This window comes from Oncorhynchus keta, chromosome 22 (genome assembly GCF_023373465.1).
Source record: "Oncorhynchus keta strain PuntledgeMale-10-30-2019 chromosome 22, Oket_V2, whole genome shotgun sequence".
Taxonomy (NCBI): Eukaryota; Metazoa; Chordata; class Actinopteri; order Salmoniformes; family Salmonidae; genus Oncorhynchus; species Oncorhynchus keta.
In genome coordinates, this window is record NC_068442.1 from 27923919 (window position 1) to 27945012 (window position 21094).

General features: G+C 43.3%; 1 protein-coding gene across 4 annotated transcripts in view; it reads left to right on the forward strand.

Annotated features, from left to right (window-relative positions):
- Positions 1-2135: 2135 nt before the first annotated feature.
- Positions 2136-21094, forward strand: part of LOC118400852 (breast cancer anti-estrogen resistance protein 1-like) — a 119251-nt gene continuing 100292 nt past the window's right edge. For 3 of the 4 annotated variants that reach the window (XM_052474978.1, XM_052474982.1, XM_052474980.1), the window contains exon 1: positions 2136-2624. In XM_052474978.1, coding sequence (XP_052330938.1) covers positions 2613-2624 — 12 coding nt within the window. In that variant the 5' untranslated portion in view covers positions 2136-2612. The remainder of the gene's footprint in view (positions 2625-21094) is intronic. The other variant, XM_052474979.1, reaches the window with a different exon arrangement.

A 21094-nucleotide genomic window follows, 5' to 3' on the forward strand; every position in this document is an offset into this window, starting at 1 on the left:
TGTACGTACATTATCTTCCTCAATGATCTTATTCCTCCGCACATTGCCTCGGAACTGGTACCTTGTGTATATAGCCACGCTATTGTTACTCATTGTGTATTTACAGTATTATTACCTTTCTATTATTTCTCTATTTTCTCTCTGCATTGTAGGGAAGGGCCCGTAAGTAAGCATTTCACTGTTAGTCTACACCTGTTTACGAAGCATGTGATTAATAACATTTGATTTGACATTTCTGTACAGGCTCCTACACCAACACCAGCACCCACCATAGCCGAAACTAGGCCTGCAGTGGCCTGCATGATTTATTCTACACTGCTGTTACACACACCTCTGTGTGTCTCCCTTGCTCCTCTCTCTCTTTCTCTCTCTCTCTCTCTCTCTCGCTCTCTCTCTCTCTCCTTTCTCTTTCTCGCAGACTAAGCAGATGAGCAGTCATCCTCATCTTTATTCAATTGCTCCCGCACCCACCCACCCACACACACTCCGAGAGAGAGACCAGTGCACTCTCCAGAGCTGTGGAGAGCAAGTCATCCTCATTTTTAGTCAAATACACCTTCTGCCCTTATTTCTTTTCTGTTACTTCTCTTGGATGGTTAAGCGACTTTGGGAGCCCCAAGTAATTCTCCCAGCTTGTCTCTTTCCTACACAGACTGCTCACTTCCACCATGCTGTTACCCTGCAAATGCCTTTTAAACTCACTCACTGTGTCACCGTTTCTTATGCTCAGTTTAACTTGACCACTGTTCACCTCTCACCTCCCTTGTATGTAGGTGGTAGTTGAACTATTCTCATCTGCACAACCTGTGCTTGACCGTGACGTAAAAATAGATTGGAAGAAAGGCAAAGAGGATGGATAAAGAACAGGTTAAAGGAGTATGGAAGAGAGAGTTGGCTGGGAAACAACGATTTAGATTATATACAGTTGCTGTGCTTTTGTCAAGGGAAGGAAGTCTTATTATAGTGTGAAAAACCAACTGTAACCTTTAACCCTAATTTCAAACCTTACCTTAACTTGAAACGCAAATCTTTACGCACACTCTGACCCTGGCTTAAACTCCTATAAAATCCCAATTTAAACCCCTAAAAGAGGCCCCCAGTGGTTTCCCACATATAGGTGGTTGGCTGAGCCTTAGGTTGCCGCTAGGAATGCCTGATATATCTGACACACATTTCCCTTCTTCACCTCTAGGCATGTGTAGCTGTCTGTCACCAAATACCATCGTTTCAAACCGAGAAGTTGATTTTAAAAAGCCAACACCTTTGGGAGGATAATTATAATCACTAACACAAGAATCTCAAATAACAGCAGGAGCAAATGGTCCGGATGCCTTCCCCTCCCTGCTATCCAAACACTAAAAGCTCTGGTAGAGGCTTTGGTAACACCAGCCAGAGGCTTTGGTAACACTTCTTTATACGTTGTTATAAGCATATTTGAACCATTATGTCTAATAACAAGGCTTATAATGTTATGTCTCCCAATGCATCAAACGGACTGTTATTTAGTCCGGATAATTAAAGGGGTCATACATCTTCATAAAAAGTCACAATGCATTTTTACTAAAACCTTCTCTGAGGTGTTGCCTGTACACTGTCATTGTTTCTTAGCACAACTTATCTCCTACCATGAAAGTGCTTTTTATGGTCCATAGTGTTAATTTATGCATTTGGAGAGAGGCTGATCATAGAGTAGTGCATAAGGTGATTTGTGCAAAAGGTATCCCAAAATCACTTCAAAAGAAACCTACACTTCAACCTAGGCCACTTTATTGTATAGGTATATTTTCCATTTATTAAACTTCACATTAATTGGTGCAATACATTTGACAACATCCTAACCTTCAGATGTGGATACATGACCATAAGTGTATCTTGGCCTATTGGACAATTCACCCACGATAGCCGACGACAATGTAGACATTCCCTTTAAGTGGCAACCTTGGGGAGCTCAGAAATGATTCTGCATATATTTCAATAGATTTATTTAGGAGAGCATGAGTTTAACATGATAAGGTAGGGCAGGCCTTATCACGAAAAAAAACCTTAATCTTATTGCTGCCTCTTCTTTTCGATGGTGGAAAACGGGAGACCATCCCTTTAAACAAAACTTGACGGTTCCATTAGAACCGTATAGAGCGCAGCGGTCTTTCGTGCAGCAGCAGTGATACACGCAGCAGGCGCAAGACTGGAGACAATCTTTTTTTCATTCTGTTTGACACTGAAAGCAAAGTTGCGATTTAAAAAATTATATTTTACATTGGATTATTGGGAAAATTAACGAAACGTGTGACATAGAAGAACAAGAGGAGAGTGTTTACGGTGTGTTGGAGACGGGAGCTCTGGACGTTCATGAGCTGGACTGCGCCGCATTTGGTGGGCTGCTCCTAGCTTGGAAAATCCCACCATATCCCTTACATTTATTCCCAACTCAACCGAAACGGAGAACTGACACTGATGTAGATGCATTTCAAAGGAAAAACATGGAATAAAGGCTGACATCGAAGGCGTCCTGAAGAAAATAGCTTTTTTGCTGTTGTTGAAAAAGTACCCTACAGCTTATTAATTAAATAACCTATACATTTTTTTGTAGTCTCTTAACAACACATCACAAGATGTCTGTTCCGGTAAGTGTTATTTAAAGGTTACTATTTAAATCCTCTATTGCAAGACAACCATGTAATGATGTTACATCTGGCATGAACTTTCGCTGCCTACAGAGAGATGTCAGCAATACAATATTGCCATTGCCAAGTGTCATTTCCTTTCGCTGCTAAGGCAGTTACTTTGTGTTATCATTGCACTTCCACTGTTATAATTTTATCATTTGTTAAAATGTACACGCTAGGCGTGCAAGGCCTAACACACACTGCTTGCTGGTCTGGCAGGCTGTTCTTGTCAACCGGTCACATTTGACTGGGATGGGCATAGTAGTGCCAACGTTGCAGCCTGAGTTTTGTCAGTTGCAAAGTATTAGGTTAAACCTTTACTGCAATTATGTTACCACCTGTAGGCTATATTTTGAGTGTAATGCCAAAATAATTGGTCTTGGACACTTAAGGCTTCATGTAACCAGGATATGCAGTTGTGTTTTTCATTCTGTTGTCTAATAATAACAAAAGGTAACAGTTCCATCCTTTGATGTGTATTGGACTTGTGTATTATAGATATTGCCATGACTCAGGTCTCCTTCGGCAAGTACTGTTCTATCTAGCTTGGCATGTGTTATTATGCACACAGATATCTGAAATGGCATGCTGTAACAACCTATGGGAAGCATCCTTCTGCAATACGCATCTCAATCCCACCAGTTTGTGCCGAGTTTTAAAAAAAATCATGATTCTTGAAATTCAGAGCTCATTGTTTTCCCCGTGTCAGGTTTAGGGAGTAGAATGTGCTGCAAGTCACACTTCTACGAACACTGAAATATATGCTAGTTTTCCTTGGCACAGCGAAGGGCTGATTACAGAGGTGTTTCCTATACACTGAGATATACTGTATAGAGGCCTCTTTGCCTGTAGATCATCTGGATATATAACATTATCACCTATGCTAACTAGCCTCATGCCATTAGAGCGATGTAATGGACAACCTTTACTTCCTTGTTTGTTTTGCAGAGTGTTTGAGCCAATGGTACTGCACATTATGAATCAGTGTATTAGGCTATGTGTTATTGTCTTGAGTAAGACTGTACACAGTTTCAGCTTGTGGGGGTTGTTGGTTTGGTTTTTAATGTATGTTTCACCCTCAGTTAGATATACTCTGCACTGTATTCAACAAACACAGTCCAGATTGCAGTTCCCATGTCTTGGGGCCTGGGCTTGATGGCAACAGCTGTTCTCTGTGCATGCAGGATGACAAGTCTCATGAACGCCATGACTAAACCCAGCACCTCATGCCAACCAGTCTGAGTCCTTTCACCTGGCTGCCTAATACGTCAATGGGAAATCAACATCACACGTCACTTGGGTGTGACTGTCCACCCAATCCAGTGGACAAATCATTGTCACACACTTTTCCATTGCGTAGGTGTTATTCAAGATTTCCCATAGAAATCATGTTAGAAATGGGGGTTCTTTGGAAGATGGCTGGTGTCCAACAGATTGTTTTCATTTGTACACTATTATTCTTTCAGTAATAGTGTAATACCGTTGTTATTTCAACATTATAGCTTTCAGTATAACGTCTGCTATCCATTTGATTCTGTGTATTATTTTTGGGAGTGCAGATTTGTCAAAGCATCCAATGTTGTTGCTTGGGTGATGGGTGTATTTCCTCGTTGGCCTGCCAAAATTCTAATAGACTGGGAGTCCCTGTGGAGAGTTTCCTCCTGATGTATTTGATGTATTAATTCCTCCAGTCAACCATATTATGGGGGAAATTAAACTGATGTTTGCATGGGATCAGGCCGTAGAGTTAAGCATGCTTAGGTGAACAGGAAGTGCCAGTAGTAGCAGGGGTCCCAATGCTCCAATGCTGCAAGGCTTAGATGCTAAACACCATGTCATTCACCAATCATATCTGTGGCTTTTTAGTCATTCCTCCTTTGATATTATGGATTTAACATTTGTTATTAGTAATTCACTGATTAACTGATAGCTTGCTTACAGCATGCTGTACATTTACTGTAAGTAGAATATAATAGCGTCAATAGCAGTTTTTCCCCAGTGTTTTCTGTCAATGCCACTGTAGATAGCGTGCTACACTATATATACAAAAGTATGTGGACACCCCTTCAAATTAGTGGATTAGACTATTTCAGCAACACCCATTGCTGACAGGTGTGTGAAATCGAGCACACACCCATGCAATCTCCATTGACAAACATTGGCAGTAGAATGGCCTTACTGAAGAGCTCAGTGTCTCTCAATGTGGCACCGTCAAAGGATGCCACTTTTCCAACAAGTCAGTTCGTCAAATTTCTGCCCAGCTAGAGCTAGTGTTATTGTGAAGTAGAAACGTCTAGGAGCAACAACGGCTCAGCCGCGAAGTGATAGGCCACACAAGCTCACAGAACAGGACCGCTGAAGTGCGTAACGTGTAAAAATCGTCTGTCCTCAGTTGCAATACTCAATACCGAGTTCCAAATTGCCTCTGGAAGCAACGTCAACACAAGAACTGTTCGTCAGGAGCTTCATGAAATGGGTTTCCATGGCCGAGCAGCCACACACAAGCCTAAGATCACCATGCACAATGGCAGCACGCTTCACCATCTGGCAGTCTGACAGAATCTGGGTTTGACAGATGCCAGAAGAACGCTACCTGCCCCAATGTATAATGCCAACTGTAAAGTTGGTGGAGGAGGAATAATGGTCTGGGGCTGCTTTTCATGGTTCGAGCTAGCTTAGTTCCAGTGAAGGAAAATCTTAACGCTACAGCATATAATGACATTCTAGACTATTCTGTGTTCCAAATTTTGTGGCAACAGTTTGGGGAAGGCCCTTTCCTGTTTCAGCATGACAATGCCCCCGTGCACAAATCAAGGTCCATACAGAAATGGTTTGTCGAGATTGGTGTGGATAAACTTGACTGCACAGAGCCCTGACCTCAACCCCATCAAACACCATCAAAAGCACGCAGGTCAAATCAAATTTTATTTGTCACATACACATGGTTAGCAGATGTTAATGCGAGGGTAGCAAAATATTTGTGCTTCTAGTTCCGACCATGCAGTAATATCAAACAAGTAATCTAACAATTTCACAACAACTACCTTATACACACAAGTGTAAAGGAATTAATAAGAATATGTACATAAAAATAGATGGATGAGCGATGGCAGAACGACGTAGGCAAGATGCAGTAGATGGTACAGTATATACATATGAGATGAGTAATGTAGGGTATGTAAACATTATATTAAGTGGCATTGTTAAAAGTGGCTAGTGATACATTTATTACATCCCATTTTTAATTATTAAAGTGGCTAGAGGTGAGTCAGTATGTTGGCAGCAGCCACTCAATGTTAGTTATGGCTGTTTAACAGTCAGATGGCCTTGAGATAGAAGCTGTTTTTCAGTCTCTCGGTCCCAGCTTTGATGCAGCTGTACTGACCTCGCCTTCTGGAAGATAGCGGGGTGAACAGGCAGTGGCTCGGGTGGTTGTTGTCCTTGTGTAGGTGTCCTGGAGGGCAGGTAGTTTGCCCCCGGTGATGGGTTGTGCTCACTATCCTCTGGAGAGCCTTACGATTGTGGGCGGAGCGGTTGCCATACCAGACGGTGATACAGCCCGACAGGATGCTCTCGATTGTGCATCTGTAGAAGTTTGTGAGTGTTTTCAACCTCAGCCTCCTGCTGTTGCGCCTTCTTCACCCTGCTGTCTCTGTGGGTGGACCATTTCAGTTTGTCCGTGATGTGTACGCCGAGGTACTTAAAACTTTCTACCTTCTCCGCTACTGTTCTGTCGATGTGGATAGGGGGTGCTCCCTCTGCTGTTTCCTGAAGTCCACGATCATCTCCTTTGTTTTGTTGGCATTGAGTGTGAGGTTATTTTCCTGACCCTCCGAGGGCTGAGAGGGCTGAGAACGCACCCTTGTGGGGCCCCAGTGTTGAGGATCAGCGGGGTGGAGATGTTGTTTCCTGCCCTCACCACCTGCGGGCGGCCCATCAGGATGTCCAGGACCCAGTTGCACAGGGCAGGGTCGAGACCCAGGGTCTCGAGCTTAATGACGAGTTTGGAGGGTACTATGGTGTTAAATACTGAGCTGTAGTCGATTAACAGCATTCTTACTTAGGTATTCTTCTTGTCCAGATGGGATAGGGCAGTGTGCAGTCTGATTACGTCGTCTGTGGACCTATTGGGGTGGTAAGCAAACTGGAGTGGGTCTAGGGTGTCAGGTAGGGTGGAGGTGATATGGTCCTTGACTAGTCTCTCAAAGCACTTCATGATGACGGAAGTGAGTGCTACGGGGCGATAGTCATTTAGCTCAGTTACCTTCGCTTTCTTGGGAACAGGAACAATGGTGGCCCTCTTGAAGCATGTGGGAACAGCAGACTGGGATAAGGATTGATTGAATATGTCCATAAACACACCAGCCAGATGGTCTGTGCATGCTCTGAGGACGCAGCTAGGGATGCCGTCTGGGCCGGCAGCCCTGCGAGGCTTAACACGTTTAAATGTTTTACTCACGTTGGCTGCAGTGAAGGAGAGCCCACAGGTTTTGGTAGCGGGCCGTGTCAGTGGCACTGTATTGTCCTCAAAGCGAGCAAAGAAGTTGTTTAATTTGTCTAGGAGCAAGACATTGTGGTCCACGACGGGGCTGGTTTTCTTTTTGAAGTCTGTGATTGACTGTAGACCCTACCACATACCTCTCGTGTATGAGCCGTTGAATTGCAACTCTACTTTGTCTCTATACTGACACTTAGCTTGTTTGATTGCCTTGTGGAGGGAATAGCTACACTGTTTGTATTCGGTCATGTTTCCGGTCGCCTTGCCCTGATTAAAAGCAGTGGTTCACGCTTTCAGTTTTCTCGCGAATGCTGCCATCAATCCACAGTTTCTGGCTGGAGAAGGTTTTAATAGTCGCTGTGGGTACGACATCACCAATGCACTTTCTAATAAACACGCTCACCGAATCAGCGTAGTCATCAATGTTATTGTCCAACGCTATGCGGAACATATCCCAGTCCACGTGATCGAAGCTATCTTGAAGCGTGGAATCCGATTGGTCAGACCAGCGTTGAACAGACCTGAGCACAGGCGTTTTCTGTTTTAGTTTCTGTCTATAGGCTGGGATCAATAAAATGGAGTCGTGGTCAGATTTTCCGAAAAGAGGGCAGGGGAGGGCTTTGTATACATCGCTGAAGTAAGAATAACAATGATCCAGAGTTTTGCCAGCCAGGTTGCGCATTAGATATGCTGATACAATTTGGGGAGCCTTGTTTTCAGATTAGCCTTGTTAAAATCCCCAGCTACAATAAATGCAGCCTCAGGATATGTGGTTTCCAGAGTTTTACATAGAGTCCAATTACGTTCTTTCAAGGCCGTCGATGTGTCTGCTTGGGGGGAGGGGGGGGGGTATACACGACTGTGATTATAATCGAAGAGAATTATCTTGGTAGATAATGCGGTCAGCATTTGATTGTAAGGAATTCTAGGTCAGGTGAACAAAAGGACTTGAGTACCTGTATGTTGTTATGATCACACCACGTCTCGTTAATCATAAGGCATACACCCCCGCCCTTCTTCTTACCAGAGAGATGTTTGTTTCTGTCGGCACAATGCGTGAAGACACCAGGTGGCTACCGACTCATAACGTATCCCGAGTGAGCCATGTTTCTGTGAAACAAAGAACATTACAATCTCTGATGTCTCTCTGGAAGGCAACTCTTTCTCGGATTCCGTCTACCTTTTTGTCAAGAGACTGGACATTGGCGAGTAGTATGGTAGGGAGTGGTGAGCGATGTGCCTGTCTATGGAGCCTGACCAGAAGACTGCTCCGTCTGCCCCTTCTGCGACACCGTTGTTTTGGGTTGCCTGCTGGGTTCTGATCCATTTTCCTGGGTGATGGACAAAACAGTGGATCCGCTTCGGGAAAGTCGTATTCCTGGTCGTGATGTTGGTAAGTTGACGTTGCTCTTATATCCAATAGTTCCTCCCGGCTGTATGTAATAAGACTTAAGATTTCCTGGGGTAACAATGTAAGAAATAATACATCAAAAAACAAAATACTGCATAGTTTCCTAAGAACGCGAAGCGGCCATCTGTGTCGGAAGTCCCACATACTTGTGATCATGTAGTGTAGTTTACAGTATAGAATGCTTTTTAAAAGATGCATACATTTGGGGAATATGCATGTCCTAAATACAGTACAAGTTGGCATATGGACATACAGTATACATTAATAAAAAATAAAAACATGTAATTGTTTATTTGTATTTTTTTTAATTGAACCTTTATTTAACTAGGTAAGTCAGTTAAGAACAAGTTATTATTTACAATGACGGCCTACACTGGCCAAACCCGGGCGAAGCTGGGCCAACTGTGAGCTGCCCTATGGGATTCACAAGCACGGCCGGTTGTGATACAGCCTGGAATTGAACCAGGGTGTTTGTAGTGCCTTAGACCTCTGCTCCACTCGGGAGCCCAAATGAATGCATGCAGCTGTATGCACATGCATTCATAATATACCATGAATTCATGCAATAGGGGAGAGTGGGGTAAATTGATCCATTTTTTACATTCAGCATCACCGTCAAGGGAAATATAGTATTCTTTCTAACAAAGATATTTACATATTTTAGGATGTTGTGTATCCCTGGAATAATCAGAATTCATCTAAACATTACATTTGAACTCATAGCTTTACCAGAAGTGGTCTTTTGGCACAACTTACCCCAGGTATGGGGTAAATTGAGTCACAGGACAGGGTAAGTTTAGCCGCCTACAAATTTCTGTACTGAATGAAGTATTACCACCACCTCAACTTACCCCAAGGCAAACATTATGAGTATATTAGCCCACACAGCTACACGGAGGCACTTTCATGCTAGTTTTAGGACTTCATATTGAAGCTTATAGAGACCCCAACTCATGGAACAATCTTAAAATGATCCACTTTGGTTTAAATACAAGCATCATGAAACCTCTTACACAATACATTCATTTGTTTATTTTGACCTCACTTGTACCTTTTCCATGTGGTTTCTTCCTTCACAGACTACTTGAAATGATGACCACTTCCTAAATATTTGGTCAAATTATACATTTTGTGTATGGTTTCCTAGAAACAAGGGTAGCTCAACTCTGTCTAATCTCCCCTACATCCACTGAACAAAAATATAAACGTGCTCATGCAACAATTTCAAAAATGTTACTGAGTTACAGTTCATATAAGGAAATTAGTCAATTGAAATGAATTCATTAGGCCCTAATCTATGGATTTCACATGACTAAGAATACAGATATGCATCTGTTGGTCACAGATACCTTAAAAACAGGTAGGGGCGTGGATCAGAAAACCAGTCCGTATCTGGTGTGACCACCATTTGCCTTATGCAGTGCGACACATCTCCTTCAGGCTGTTGATTGTGGCCTGTGAAATGTTGTCTCACTCCTCTTCCATGGCTGTGCGATGTTGCTGGATATTGGTGGGAACTGAAACACGCTGTCGTAAACGTCGATCCAGAGCATCCCAAACATGCTCAATGGGTGACATGTTTGGTGAATATGCAGGCCATGAAAGAACTGGGAAATGTTCAGCTTCTAGGAATTGTGGACAGATCATTGTGACATGAGGCCGTGCATTATCATGCTGAAACATGAGGTGAGGGCGGCAGATGAATGGCACGACAATGGGCCTCAGGATCTCGTCATGGTATCTCTGTGCATTCAAACTGCCATATATAAAATGCAATTATGTTCGTTGTCTGTAGTTTATGCCTGCCCATAACATAATCCCACTGCCACCATGGGGCACTCTGTCCACATTGTTGACATCAGCAAACCGCTCGCCCACACAACGCCATACGCCATCTGCCCAGTACAGTTGAAACCGGGATTCATCCCTGCAGTCAGGTCAAGACCCTGGTAGGACGATGAGCACGCAGATTACCTTCCCTGAGACAGTTTCTGACAATTTGTGCAGAAATTCTTAAGTTGTGCGAACCCACAGTTTCATCATCTGTCTGGTTGGCTGGTCTCAGACGATCACGTAGGTGACGAAGCCGGATGTGGAGGTCCTGGGCTGGCGTGGTTACACGTGGACTGCAGTTGTGAGGCTGGTTGGACATAACTCCAAATTCTCTAAAATGACATTGTATAGGCGGCTCATGGTAGATAAATTAACATTAAATTCTCTGGCAACAGCTCTGGTGGACATTCCTGCAATCAGCATGCCAATTGCACACTCCCTCGAAATGTGAGACATGGCCTTTTATTGTCCCCAGCACAAGGTGCACCTGTGTAATGATCATGCTGGTTAAACAGCTTTTTGATATGTCACACCTGTCAGGTGGATGGAATATATTTGCAAAGGAGAAATGCTCACTAACTGGGATGTAAACAAATGTGTGCACAACATTTGAGAGAAATAAGCTTTTTGTACGTAGGGAAAATTTCTGGGATCTTTTTAACATGTGACCAACACTTTACATGTTACGTTTATATTTTTGTTCAGTGTACATGGATACATGATATGGCCAATTGAGAATGAAGCACCACTATAGATTATTGCTATATCTGACATGAGCTGAGTCTCCCCAAGGGCACATCTCAGCTCAGCTGCAGCCTCTCTCGCCCCTCTCCTTCCCTCCATGCCAGTAGTCAGGCAGCTATGGACTAGGGTTGCAAAGGGAGGGTGTATTACTGGAATATTTAAAGTTTTAACAGTAAACTACAAGAATTCTGGTACCTTTCAAGAATTTTACGTAACCTATCACAAGACATCCAGTGGCCCTTTTGGGTACTTTAGATTATCATCGGTGGCTGTAATTACACTATATCTGGCCGTCTGTGTGGCCGTAACACTTTTAAAAAATAAAGGAAATAATTCAATAAGATGATTTAAAAATTAAAAATAGAATGACAAATCTGTACAAAATGATCTTAAATATAAATGATCAACTTAGTGAGTACCATTGGTGTTTAATATGAGGGTTTCTTCTATTCTTTTTTTTACACTTATTTATTCGAATATGTCAATATGTATTTGTTGTCAATGTTTTGGCTCCAAACTATTGCCAGTTGAGAAAAAAGTCAATATTTGGACAAGTTGCAGGGATAATTGAAAATAATGTCATTGTTGATTAGATGCTTTTTTCATTAATTCTGCTATTTTCTCTTGAACCATGTGGTCTGTCTACTAAAAACTCATGGACAATATGGACACAGATAAATAAAAATGTATACTAAATATGAAGTTATTCAAGTATAAATGACCATAGTTACGATAGATTGCCATAGATTTTCTGTTAATTACCTAAATTACTGAAGATTACGGGAAGTTACCGGTAGCTTTTGCAACCCTATGCAGGAAAGATGGGGGTTAAATGGGACGTCTTCATAGGCTTTATTCACAGCCCTCTGATATATCCCCGTCAGAAGCCTGACATTTGGCGCTTGTCATAGATGATGCTCACATACATATTAATAATTGGTGCGAAGGCAAGCCTATGCATTTCAATAACCCGGATCAGGCCATGGCTATTTGTGTGAGTTGCCTGGGCAACAGTAAGCCATCAACCTCCCTCCCCTTTCTGTGTCTATCACGTACATCTTCAGTATACTGTATAGGTCCACAATTCATTATCACACACTTACAGGGTTGGTAATAGGACACAGCCATCAAACTGGTTAAAAGACAAATATACTACAGTGCAAATCGATGTAGCCTATTTATAATTCACACATGCACGTGCATGCACATATGCACACAGGCATTCAGGCACGCACACACGTGAGCACAAAGACATTCACACACATTGATCTCCCCAGCTTGGCTGCTCTCAGCAGATTTCAGGCATTCTTTTATCTGTGTTTAGAGTGATGGTGTCTCCCCTCACCCTCCAAGTTCACACACACACACACCCACACACGCACACACGCACACACGCACACACACACACTTCCACTGGAGCTATGGAAGCATCTTAATCCAGCAGTCAGCTGACACATCCATTTGTTTACAACTGACAGCTCAGCAGAAAATATTATATTTCTGCTACAAACAGCTACCGGTAGAAATATGAATATCAATTGAAACATTATATATAAAAAGTGTCTCTTTTTCCTATGCATATTTTAGACTAAATAAACCATCATCAGGTTTCATCCATTGCAACTGTCCATTATTTAGTTACACTGAACAACATATAAACTCAACATGTAAAGTGTTGGTCCCATGTTTCATGAGCTGAAAAGAAAATCCCAGAAATGTTCCATACACACAAAAAGCTTATTTCTCTCAAATGTTGTGCACAAATTTGGTTACATCCCTGTTAGTGAGCATTTCTGATGAGTATTTCTGTGTGCAATAAAGCCCTTAAAACTCATTCTGATTGGCTGGGCCTGACTCCCTAGTGGGTGGACCTGGCTGCCAAGTGGGTGGGCCTACGCCTTCCCAGGCCCACTCATGGCTATACCCCTGCCCAGTCATGTGGAATCCATAGATTAGGGCCTAATGAATTTATTTCAATTGACTGATTTCCTTATAGAAAATTGTTGCATGTTGCGTTTATATTTTCTCTTCCAATGGCACTGTGTGCATGCCGGAAAATTCCAGAGGAGGGGGGAGGGGACTCTTCAAGAAGATTGAGTATTCGTGTGTGCCTATGTGTGTTTTTAGAGGAGAGTGTGTAAAGGGCAACACTTATATTCTTCTACTGTCCCCCATCAATCTCTGTGTCACTATACAGTATTTGTGCGATAATGGTATCTTATGGGAGGACTGGGTGCTCTTGCATTTTGTACGTTTGTGCACATGCTTATGTGTTCATGTACATGCTCAGTGTGGGAATGCTCAGTATTGAATAGGACTGTGCTAAAATGGAGTTGGGTGCGTGTATGTGTGTGTGTTTCAATGTGTGTGTGAAACCTTCTCTGAGACCGTGTGAGAATGCTGTTCTGTCTCTGTGTGACAGTGGACCTGCAGCAGCAGCCTTCTCTCAGCCAGGAGCTGCTGTTAGTTATTATTCTCTTGGCTCTTTCTAGTGGCTGCACATGCCAAATAGATTGGCGGCTCTCCCCCCCTCTATCTCTCCCTCTATCTATCTCTCTATCTATCTCTCTATCTCTGTCCTTCTCTCCTCTCTTCATCACTCTATTTGTCTTTATGGACATCTCCCTCCTCCTCTCCTCCACCCACCCACCCTCTCTTATCCCCATCTCATTTCCATGTTTGTCCCATCTTCTTCTTGTTCCAGTTTCTTCCATTGTCTTGGTACTGTATGTCTTGGCCTGTAGTTACAGTATACAGTGTATTGGTCAATGTGGGACAAGTTAGTGTGAGATCTAAGCAGGCCATCTTTTCATTTCAAGGCCTGGTTTCAGTTTCCTCACTCTCAGTGTGATGTGCATATGCAGGTGTATGAGAGTACATTATGGATTGATGTACTGCAACTGCATGTGTCATGAGCAATAGTTAGTGCAAGATGTTTAGCTCCATACAATACAGTTGAGGTAAGAGAGGGTCAAATTGAGCAGCTGTGAGACAGACAGACAGACAGACGGCGAGAGTGTGTGTGTGTTTTGGCTGTTCCTTCTGCAAAAATGTCCCATCCCTGGCCTCGTAAATCTCCTGGCTGATCTGCCTTGGCAGTGTTAATGGCCGCCCATCGATCAAGCACTCATGTGTAAGCTATCGCCAACGTGCGACAGAGTTAGGGGCGGGCTTAGCGATTTAGTTACCTGGGAATTGGCCAGTCAATATGGCAGAGAAGGACAGTGCCGGTCCAGAGAATTGATCGTCATTTGAAATGCAAAGCTGTTGGCAGCAGAGACGAGCTAGCGAGTGAAAGGGTCAACTGAAGAGCAGGAGCGGGAGAGAGGGGCATGGGGAAGAAGAGAGAGAAGCATGGAGAGAGGGAGGAGGGGCGAGGGGGGTACTTCTACAGCATCACAATGCCAACTGCTGCCCCTGCAGCCACAACGTTGTGTTATAATACATTGTTATGCAGCTCCTAGCAATAAGACACCCCCCTCATTTAGTCCTAATTGCCTTTCTTATGAACCTCTACTAAACCCCCTGATGATTCCACAACAGGATGACATTCAGCATCAGCATTCCATGAAACAGATGAAGATTTAAGACTTTAGTAGTGGGTCAGGGAGTTAGTAGGCTACTGTACCAGGGCCGTGCACAGACCTTTCAGGGGGAAGCTGCTCAAATATACAGTACCAGTCAAAGGTTTGGACACACCTACTAATTCCAAGCTGTCATCAAGGCAAAGGGTGGCTACTTTGAAGAATCTCAAATATAAAATAAAACTTTTTTGGTTACTACATGATTCCATATGTGCTGTTGCATAGTTTTGATGTCTTCACTATTATTCTACAATGCAGAAAATAGTAAAAACAAAGAAAAACCCTTGAGTGAGTAGGTGTGTCCAAACTTTTGACTGGTACTGTATATATTTCACAAGTTGATAGGCTAATTATGTCACGATCTGTCTATTCTTGATTTAATCTTGTCTTTACATATACTAAATCATATATTTGTGAATTTTGTTTTGCTTTAGAATGGACCATTATCATGCACCTGTATAAATGCACTTAAATAGTGAGGGGAGGAAGCTTTTCCTGTGGTTCATTTTCATGCCAGCCAGGTAGGCTATACACCTGTTGTAAATACAAGCAATGTGCTAAATATTAGGAAAGTTGAGAAATAAATACAGTAGGCCTAACCTATAGAAAGCTGGTGGGATCCTCCTATTTTTAGCAGAGGCCACCAGTCTGTTTTCTCGAGCATTTGCATAGCCTATAGAAATGTTGCGTAACATGATCTCATGGGCTCTCATGAAGTGTTTGATTAGATTTAAATGACATTGTATTGATGTCAGATTGATTAGAGGGACAATAGAGTGCTGAGTACCAGACTATTAGCAAGTTTGGTAGGCTACTTATTGACTATCAACAGCATCAGAGCTTGGAGAAGCCTAATTACTGTGACTAAACGATCACGTGGAATAATGTAATAATGTAATGTAATAATAATAATGTATTAGGTCTATGTTAAATGTTTTAAGTCATGTTTAAACAAAATCTTAGCGGTAGATCTCGGCTTGCTTTTGGTTGGTGACCACTGCACTAGACCAACAGATGTAATCAGCTTAGCCCACTGCACCACAGCAGGCTGGGGAGCAGGAGCACTGGGCTGCAGAAAGTAGGTTCACTCACGTAGAGTGGAATCCTGTCTGCCTGCCTGCCTGCCTGTCTGCCTGCCTGCCTGCCTGCCTGCCTGCCTGTCTGTCTGTCTGTCTGTCTGTCTGTCTGTCTGTCTGTCTGTCTGTCTGTCTGTCTGTCTGTCTGTCTGTCTGTCTGTCTGTCTGTCTGTCTGTCTGTCTGCCTGCCTGCCTGCCTGCCTGTCTGTCTGTCTGTCTGTCTGTCTGTGCCTGCCTGCCTGCCTGCCTGCCTGCCTGCCTGCCTGCCTGCCTGCCTGCCTGCCTGCCTGCCTGCCTGCCTGCCTGCCTGCCTGCCTGCCTGCCTGCCTGCCTGCCTGCCTGCCTGCCTGCCTGCCTGCCTGCCTGCCTGCCTGCCTGCCTGCCTGCCTGCCTGCCTGCCTGCCTGCCTGCCTGCCTGCCTGCCTGCCTGCCTGCCTGCCTGCCTGCATGCATGCCCTTTGAAACCCTGTAATCCGTGTCCACTGCATGTAAGGAGCCTGTAATCTGTGTGAAGGTTACAGGTGCTATTTGCATTTACATTTCCTAAATCACTGATGCATTATGAATAATGCATGCACAGGCTCAGTGGATCCAATCTGGTGATTAATGGATTACGACAAATAAATTAAGGTTTATGTTTCCATCTTTAATTCAAACATTTAGTGCCGTCTGATTCAGTGCGCCTGAACCATTCAACGTATAGGGAAATCTGTTTGTGTGGTTTTGTGTTATAATGGAAATGAGAATGGATTACGGCATAATGGGTTTTACGATGATACACTAACCCATGGATGACTGTTTTATGTATTTTTCTTAACCCACTCTCCTCTCCATGACCCACCTCTCCCATCTCCTTTCCCTGACATGTGAGCCTACTCTTGGTGGAAATGTCTCATTCCTTGTCAGTGAGCCCTGTCTCTCTGCTCTGACCTTTCTACTGATGGGAGCTAGGCCATGTCTGATTGAGGATTTAGAGAAAGAGAAAAAAATATATAAGAAAATAAGGTGAAAAAGATGAGGAATAGAACGGCAGAGTTGTACAGGTAACTGCCAAAATAATGGAAACACTTGTGTAAATGAGGGATACAAAGTATATTGAAAGCAGGTGCTTCCACACAGGTGTGGTTCCTGAGTTAATTAAGCAATTAACATCCCATCATGCTTAAGGTCATGTATAAAAATAATAAGCAGGCCATTATTTTGTCTACCATGACTTTGATGACAATGCCCCCATCCACAGGGCATGAGTGGTCACTGAATAGTTTGATGAGCATGAAAACAATGTAAACCAAATCCCATGGCCGTCTCAGCCGCCAGATCTCAACCCAATTCAACACTTCTGGGAGATTCTGGAGTGGCGCCTGAGACAGCGTTTTCCACCACCATCAACAAGACACCAAATGATGGAATTTCTCGTGGAAGAATGGTGTCGCAACCCTCCAATAGAGTTCCAGACACTTGTGGAATCTATGCCAAGGTGCATTGAAGTAGTTCTGGCTACTGGTGGCCAACAACCTATTAAGATGCTTTATGTTGGTGTTTCCTTTATTTTTGGCAGTTACCTGTAGAGCTAAACAGAGGGAAAGGTTTTGGTGACCTTTTGTGTGGGACTGCCCCTATCCCCCTAACCCTCATCAATGCAGCTGCAGGATTAACGTTGCATCAGCAGCACCATAGTGTTAACCGAACATTACGGCTCCCATTTTCCACTTGCGGGGCGACCTTTATGTGCCTTACGCTCTTCTTTAATGCCAGTTCCGGGATTAAGCCTGGTTTGTGAAGGATAATGAAAGGACTCCACACATTATTACTGCGGCTTTGGGGGGAGAGGAAGTCATTCATGGACAACAAAGAAGCTTGATTTGAAAAAAATATGATTTTGAAGATGGATCTCCCACACAAAATCGCCCTTCACCAGCTTGAGTGAAGGCCAATTCTCCCTTTAGAATCTTATGTTTGTGTGATTGTGAGTCACGGGAGATTATTGCTGCCCTATGTTCACACACACACACACACACACACCATACACCACACACCACACACACACGTGTTGTTAGGCCTGAGACAATGTACTACGATTTAGATATTATCCCTTGCATCTATCGCTAACTTTCAGCCACGTCAAAATGTGCAGCCAGAATAACAGCAAATTTGCATTTGTTTAAGCTGTTTTCTAGGGGCATTTATTTGGATACATCCATAACATTGAGCTAATGAGGCACGAATAGAAAATGTGCTCACTCCTCAGGACACTGTTGTTTAGAGGAGCTGGCCAACAACACCGCTAACACAATCACTTCAAACTGAAGCTGGAAAGACTGCAAACAAGCTGCATTTTGTTTAGTTTTACTATTTTTCAGTTGACATTTCTTTGTATACATCCATAAAAATGATGCCAGCTGATTCATGATTTCGACTGGCTGAGAAAAGCTGTCTGCCTGTCTGTCTCGTCCCGACTCCCAACACGTTCATTACCATGGGACAGCTGGAGATCAAATTTCAATATTGAAACACTGTTACAAATGTCAGAGAGCCAGACAGCAAGGTTTATACAAATATCTGCTGTTGAAAACTAAATGTTAGTCTAAAAGAAATGTGAGATAATGTCTAGATGCTTTTAATAGTGGAGATCAAGTTTATAAATTGCTTGGCTTGGCTGATGAGACAGTGAATTGCGCAGTCAGATGGAACAGAGTAAATAGGCATTTTAAAGTCAGATTTAGCCGGTGGTAATTTATGGAGCAGACACCGGCTGGAATGCAGTTTTAACCAATCAGCATTCAAGATACGACCCACCGTTGTATAAGCATGAATATGCATTGTGACAGTCTTTCACTCCCACACACATGCACACATACACAATAACAACACACTCAAGACAGTTGGAGACTATTTGTAATGTTATGTGTATGGCAGGTTGTTGTTCTTGGAGCATCTCTCCACTTGGAGAGCACTGTGTGGTTTATTTGTGTTTTTTAAGCTCCTGGCAAGCATTTTGGTTGAACTCCTGGGAGCTCAGTATGTTCATCAGTAAATATGAATGTTGCTCAGATGACTTTTATATCCATACTTATGCTCAGAGAGTAACATTGTGCCTTTTTAATACACACAGGATGTTAGATTTCAGTTCAGTTAGCGGGTATAGTTTTTAAGATCCGCTAACTCACTCGTAAAAACGGTGGATTATATTAATGCAGAATTTAATGTTTGGCTAAAGACAGGATTTTGAACTCAGATGTCCTTATAGACTGCTGATGGGATCTTTTGAAAGACTAGAGCTCAGATGGAAAGCAGCTCTCTGTTTGGTTCCAGCTGGTAGTAGGGACACATGGGGTACCTCCACCACTAGCTCCTCACTCCCACTAGGACCTCTGTTAAGCAGGTGCAATACGGTTGATGGTGCCTCTTCCTCCACAGATGCTCTTCTAGATGTCCTCAGACAGAAGGTGTACTGATCATTGAGGTCAGAGGTCAAAGGGAATAGCTGTTACCTTGTCTTCCTGGGGTTAGATAGGACGTCCAGATCAGTGTAAGATGGCCCTGGTTCATATTAGTCCATGAGGTTTGGTAATGTTATGACAGGGTTGGCAGGGCCTTAAGGCTACTACAAGGCTTCCCTCTATTCATCTATGTCCATGCGTTCATGTGGAGTGGTATTTTTGGAGTAGCTGACATCTTTTGGTAACATGATATCCTCGCTGGTCCCACTCCCATTCACAACGGGGCGATAGCAAAGTTTTAGTTTTTGTTCCTTCATTTTGTGAATGCAAGGAAGAGTGGCCGTCTATTGATAGCAGGGTTGCCATGTTTCCGGACCAAATTGGGCTACTTTGAAAACAATGTAGCAGGTGGGTTGCAAGTTTTTGGGCTACTTATAAGTTTCACCGCAGGCCGCCATGGCATTTCTCTTTAAAAAATATATATATTTCACTGTGACCTGCTGCTGCTGACAATCAGTGAGTGAGTGAGTGAGTGAGTGAGTGAGTGAGTGAGTGAGTGAGTGAGTGAGTGAGTGAGTGAGTGAGTGAGTGAGTGAGTGAGTGAGTGAGTGAGTGGTGGGGAGGGCTGGATAGGTGTGAGTGTTGAGAGAGCACTGCAGCAGGCAGCTTAGTCCACTATTGTCTGAGTCACATGAGTGAGAGGAGTCAGAGCAGCACACGTCGTGACAACTTTTTACCAGTTGTACGTAGGCTATTTAACTTGTCATTATGCCTGTAATCACTAGTTATTACTTCTAAAAAAAAATACCTTTTTGGGTGGATTCTTGTTGTTTGGTTTACTGTATGAACAGTCGCTGAGATTATATTGCATTTTGAAATTATTCAGACCCCTTGACTTTTCCCACATTTTGTGTAAGTCTAATTCTAAAATGTATTAAATAGTTTTTTCCTTCATCAATCTACACACAATACCCCATAATGACAAAGAAAAAACTGTTTTTTAGAAATTTAAAACTGAAATATAACATTTACATAATTATTCAGACCCTTTACTCAGTACTTTGTTGAAGCACCTTTGGCAACAATTACAGCCTAGAGTTTTCTTGGTTATGATGCTACAAGTTTGGAACACCTGTATTTGGGGAGTTTCTCCCATTCTTCTCTGCAGATCCTCTCTACCTCTGTCAGGTTGGAAGGGGAGCGTTGCTGCACAGCTATTTTCAGGTCTCTCCAGAGATGTTTTTTGGGATTCAAGTCCAAGCTCTGCCCCTGGGCCACTCAAGGACATTCAGAGACTTGTCCCCAAAGCTACTTCTGTGTTGTCTTGTCTGTGGAGCAGATTTTCATCAAGGATCTCTCTGTACTTTGCTCCGTTCATCTTTTCCTTGATCCTGACTAGTCTCCCAGTCCCTGCCACTGAAAAACATCCCCACAGCATGATGCTGCCACCACCATGCTTTAACGTAGGGATGGTGCCAGGTTTTGTGACGTGACGCTTGGCATTCAGGCCAAAGAGTTCAATCTTGTTTCTCATTGTCTGAGAATCTTTAGGTGCCTTTTGGCAAACTCCAAGCGGGCTGTCATATACCTTTTACTGAGGAGTGGCATCCGTCTGACCACTCTACCATAAAGACCTGATTGGTGGAGGGCTGCAGAGATGGTTGTCCTTCTGGAAGGTTCTCCCATCTCCACAGAGGAGCTCTGTCAGACTGACCATCGGGTTCTTGGTCACCTCCCTGACGAAGGCCCTTCTCCCATGATTGCTCAGTTTGTCTGGGCGGCCAGCTCTAGGAAGAATCTTGGGGGTTCCAAACTTCTTCCATTTAAGAATGATGGAGGCCA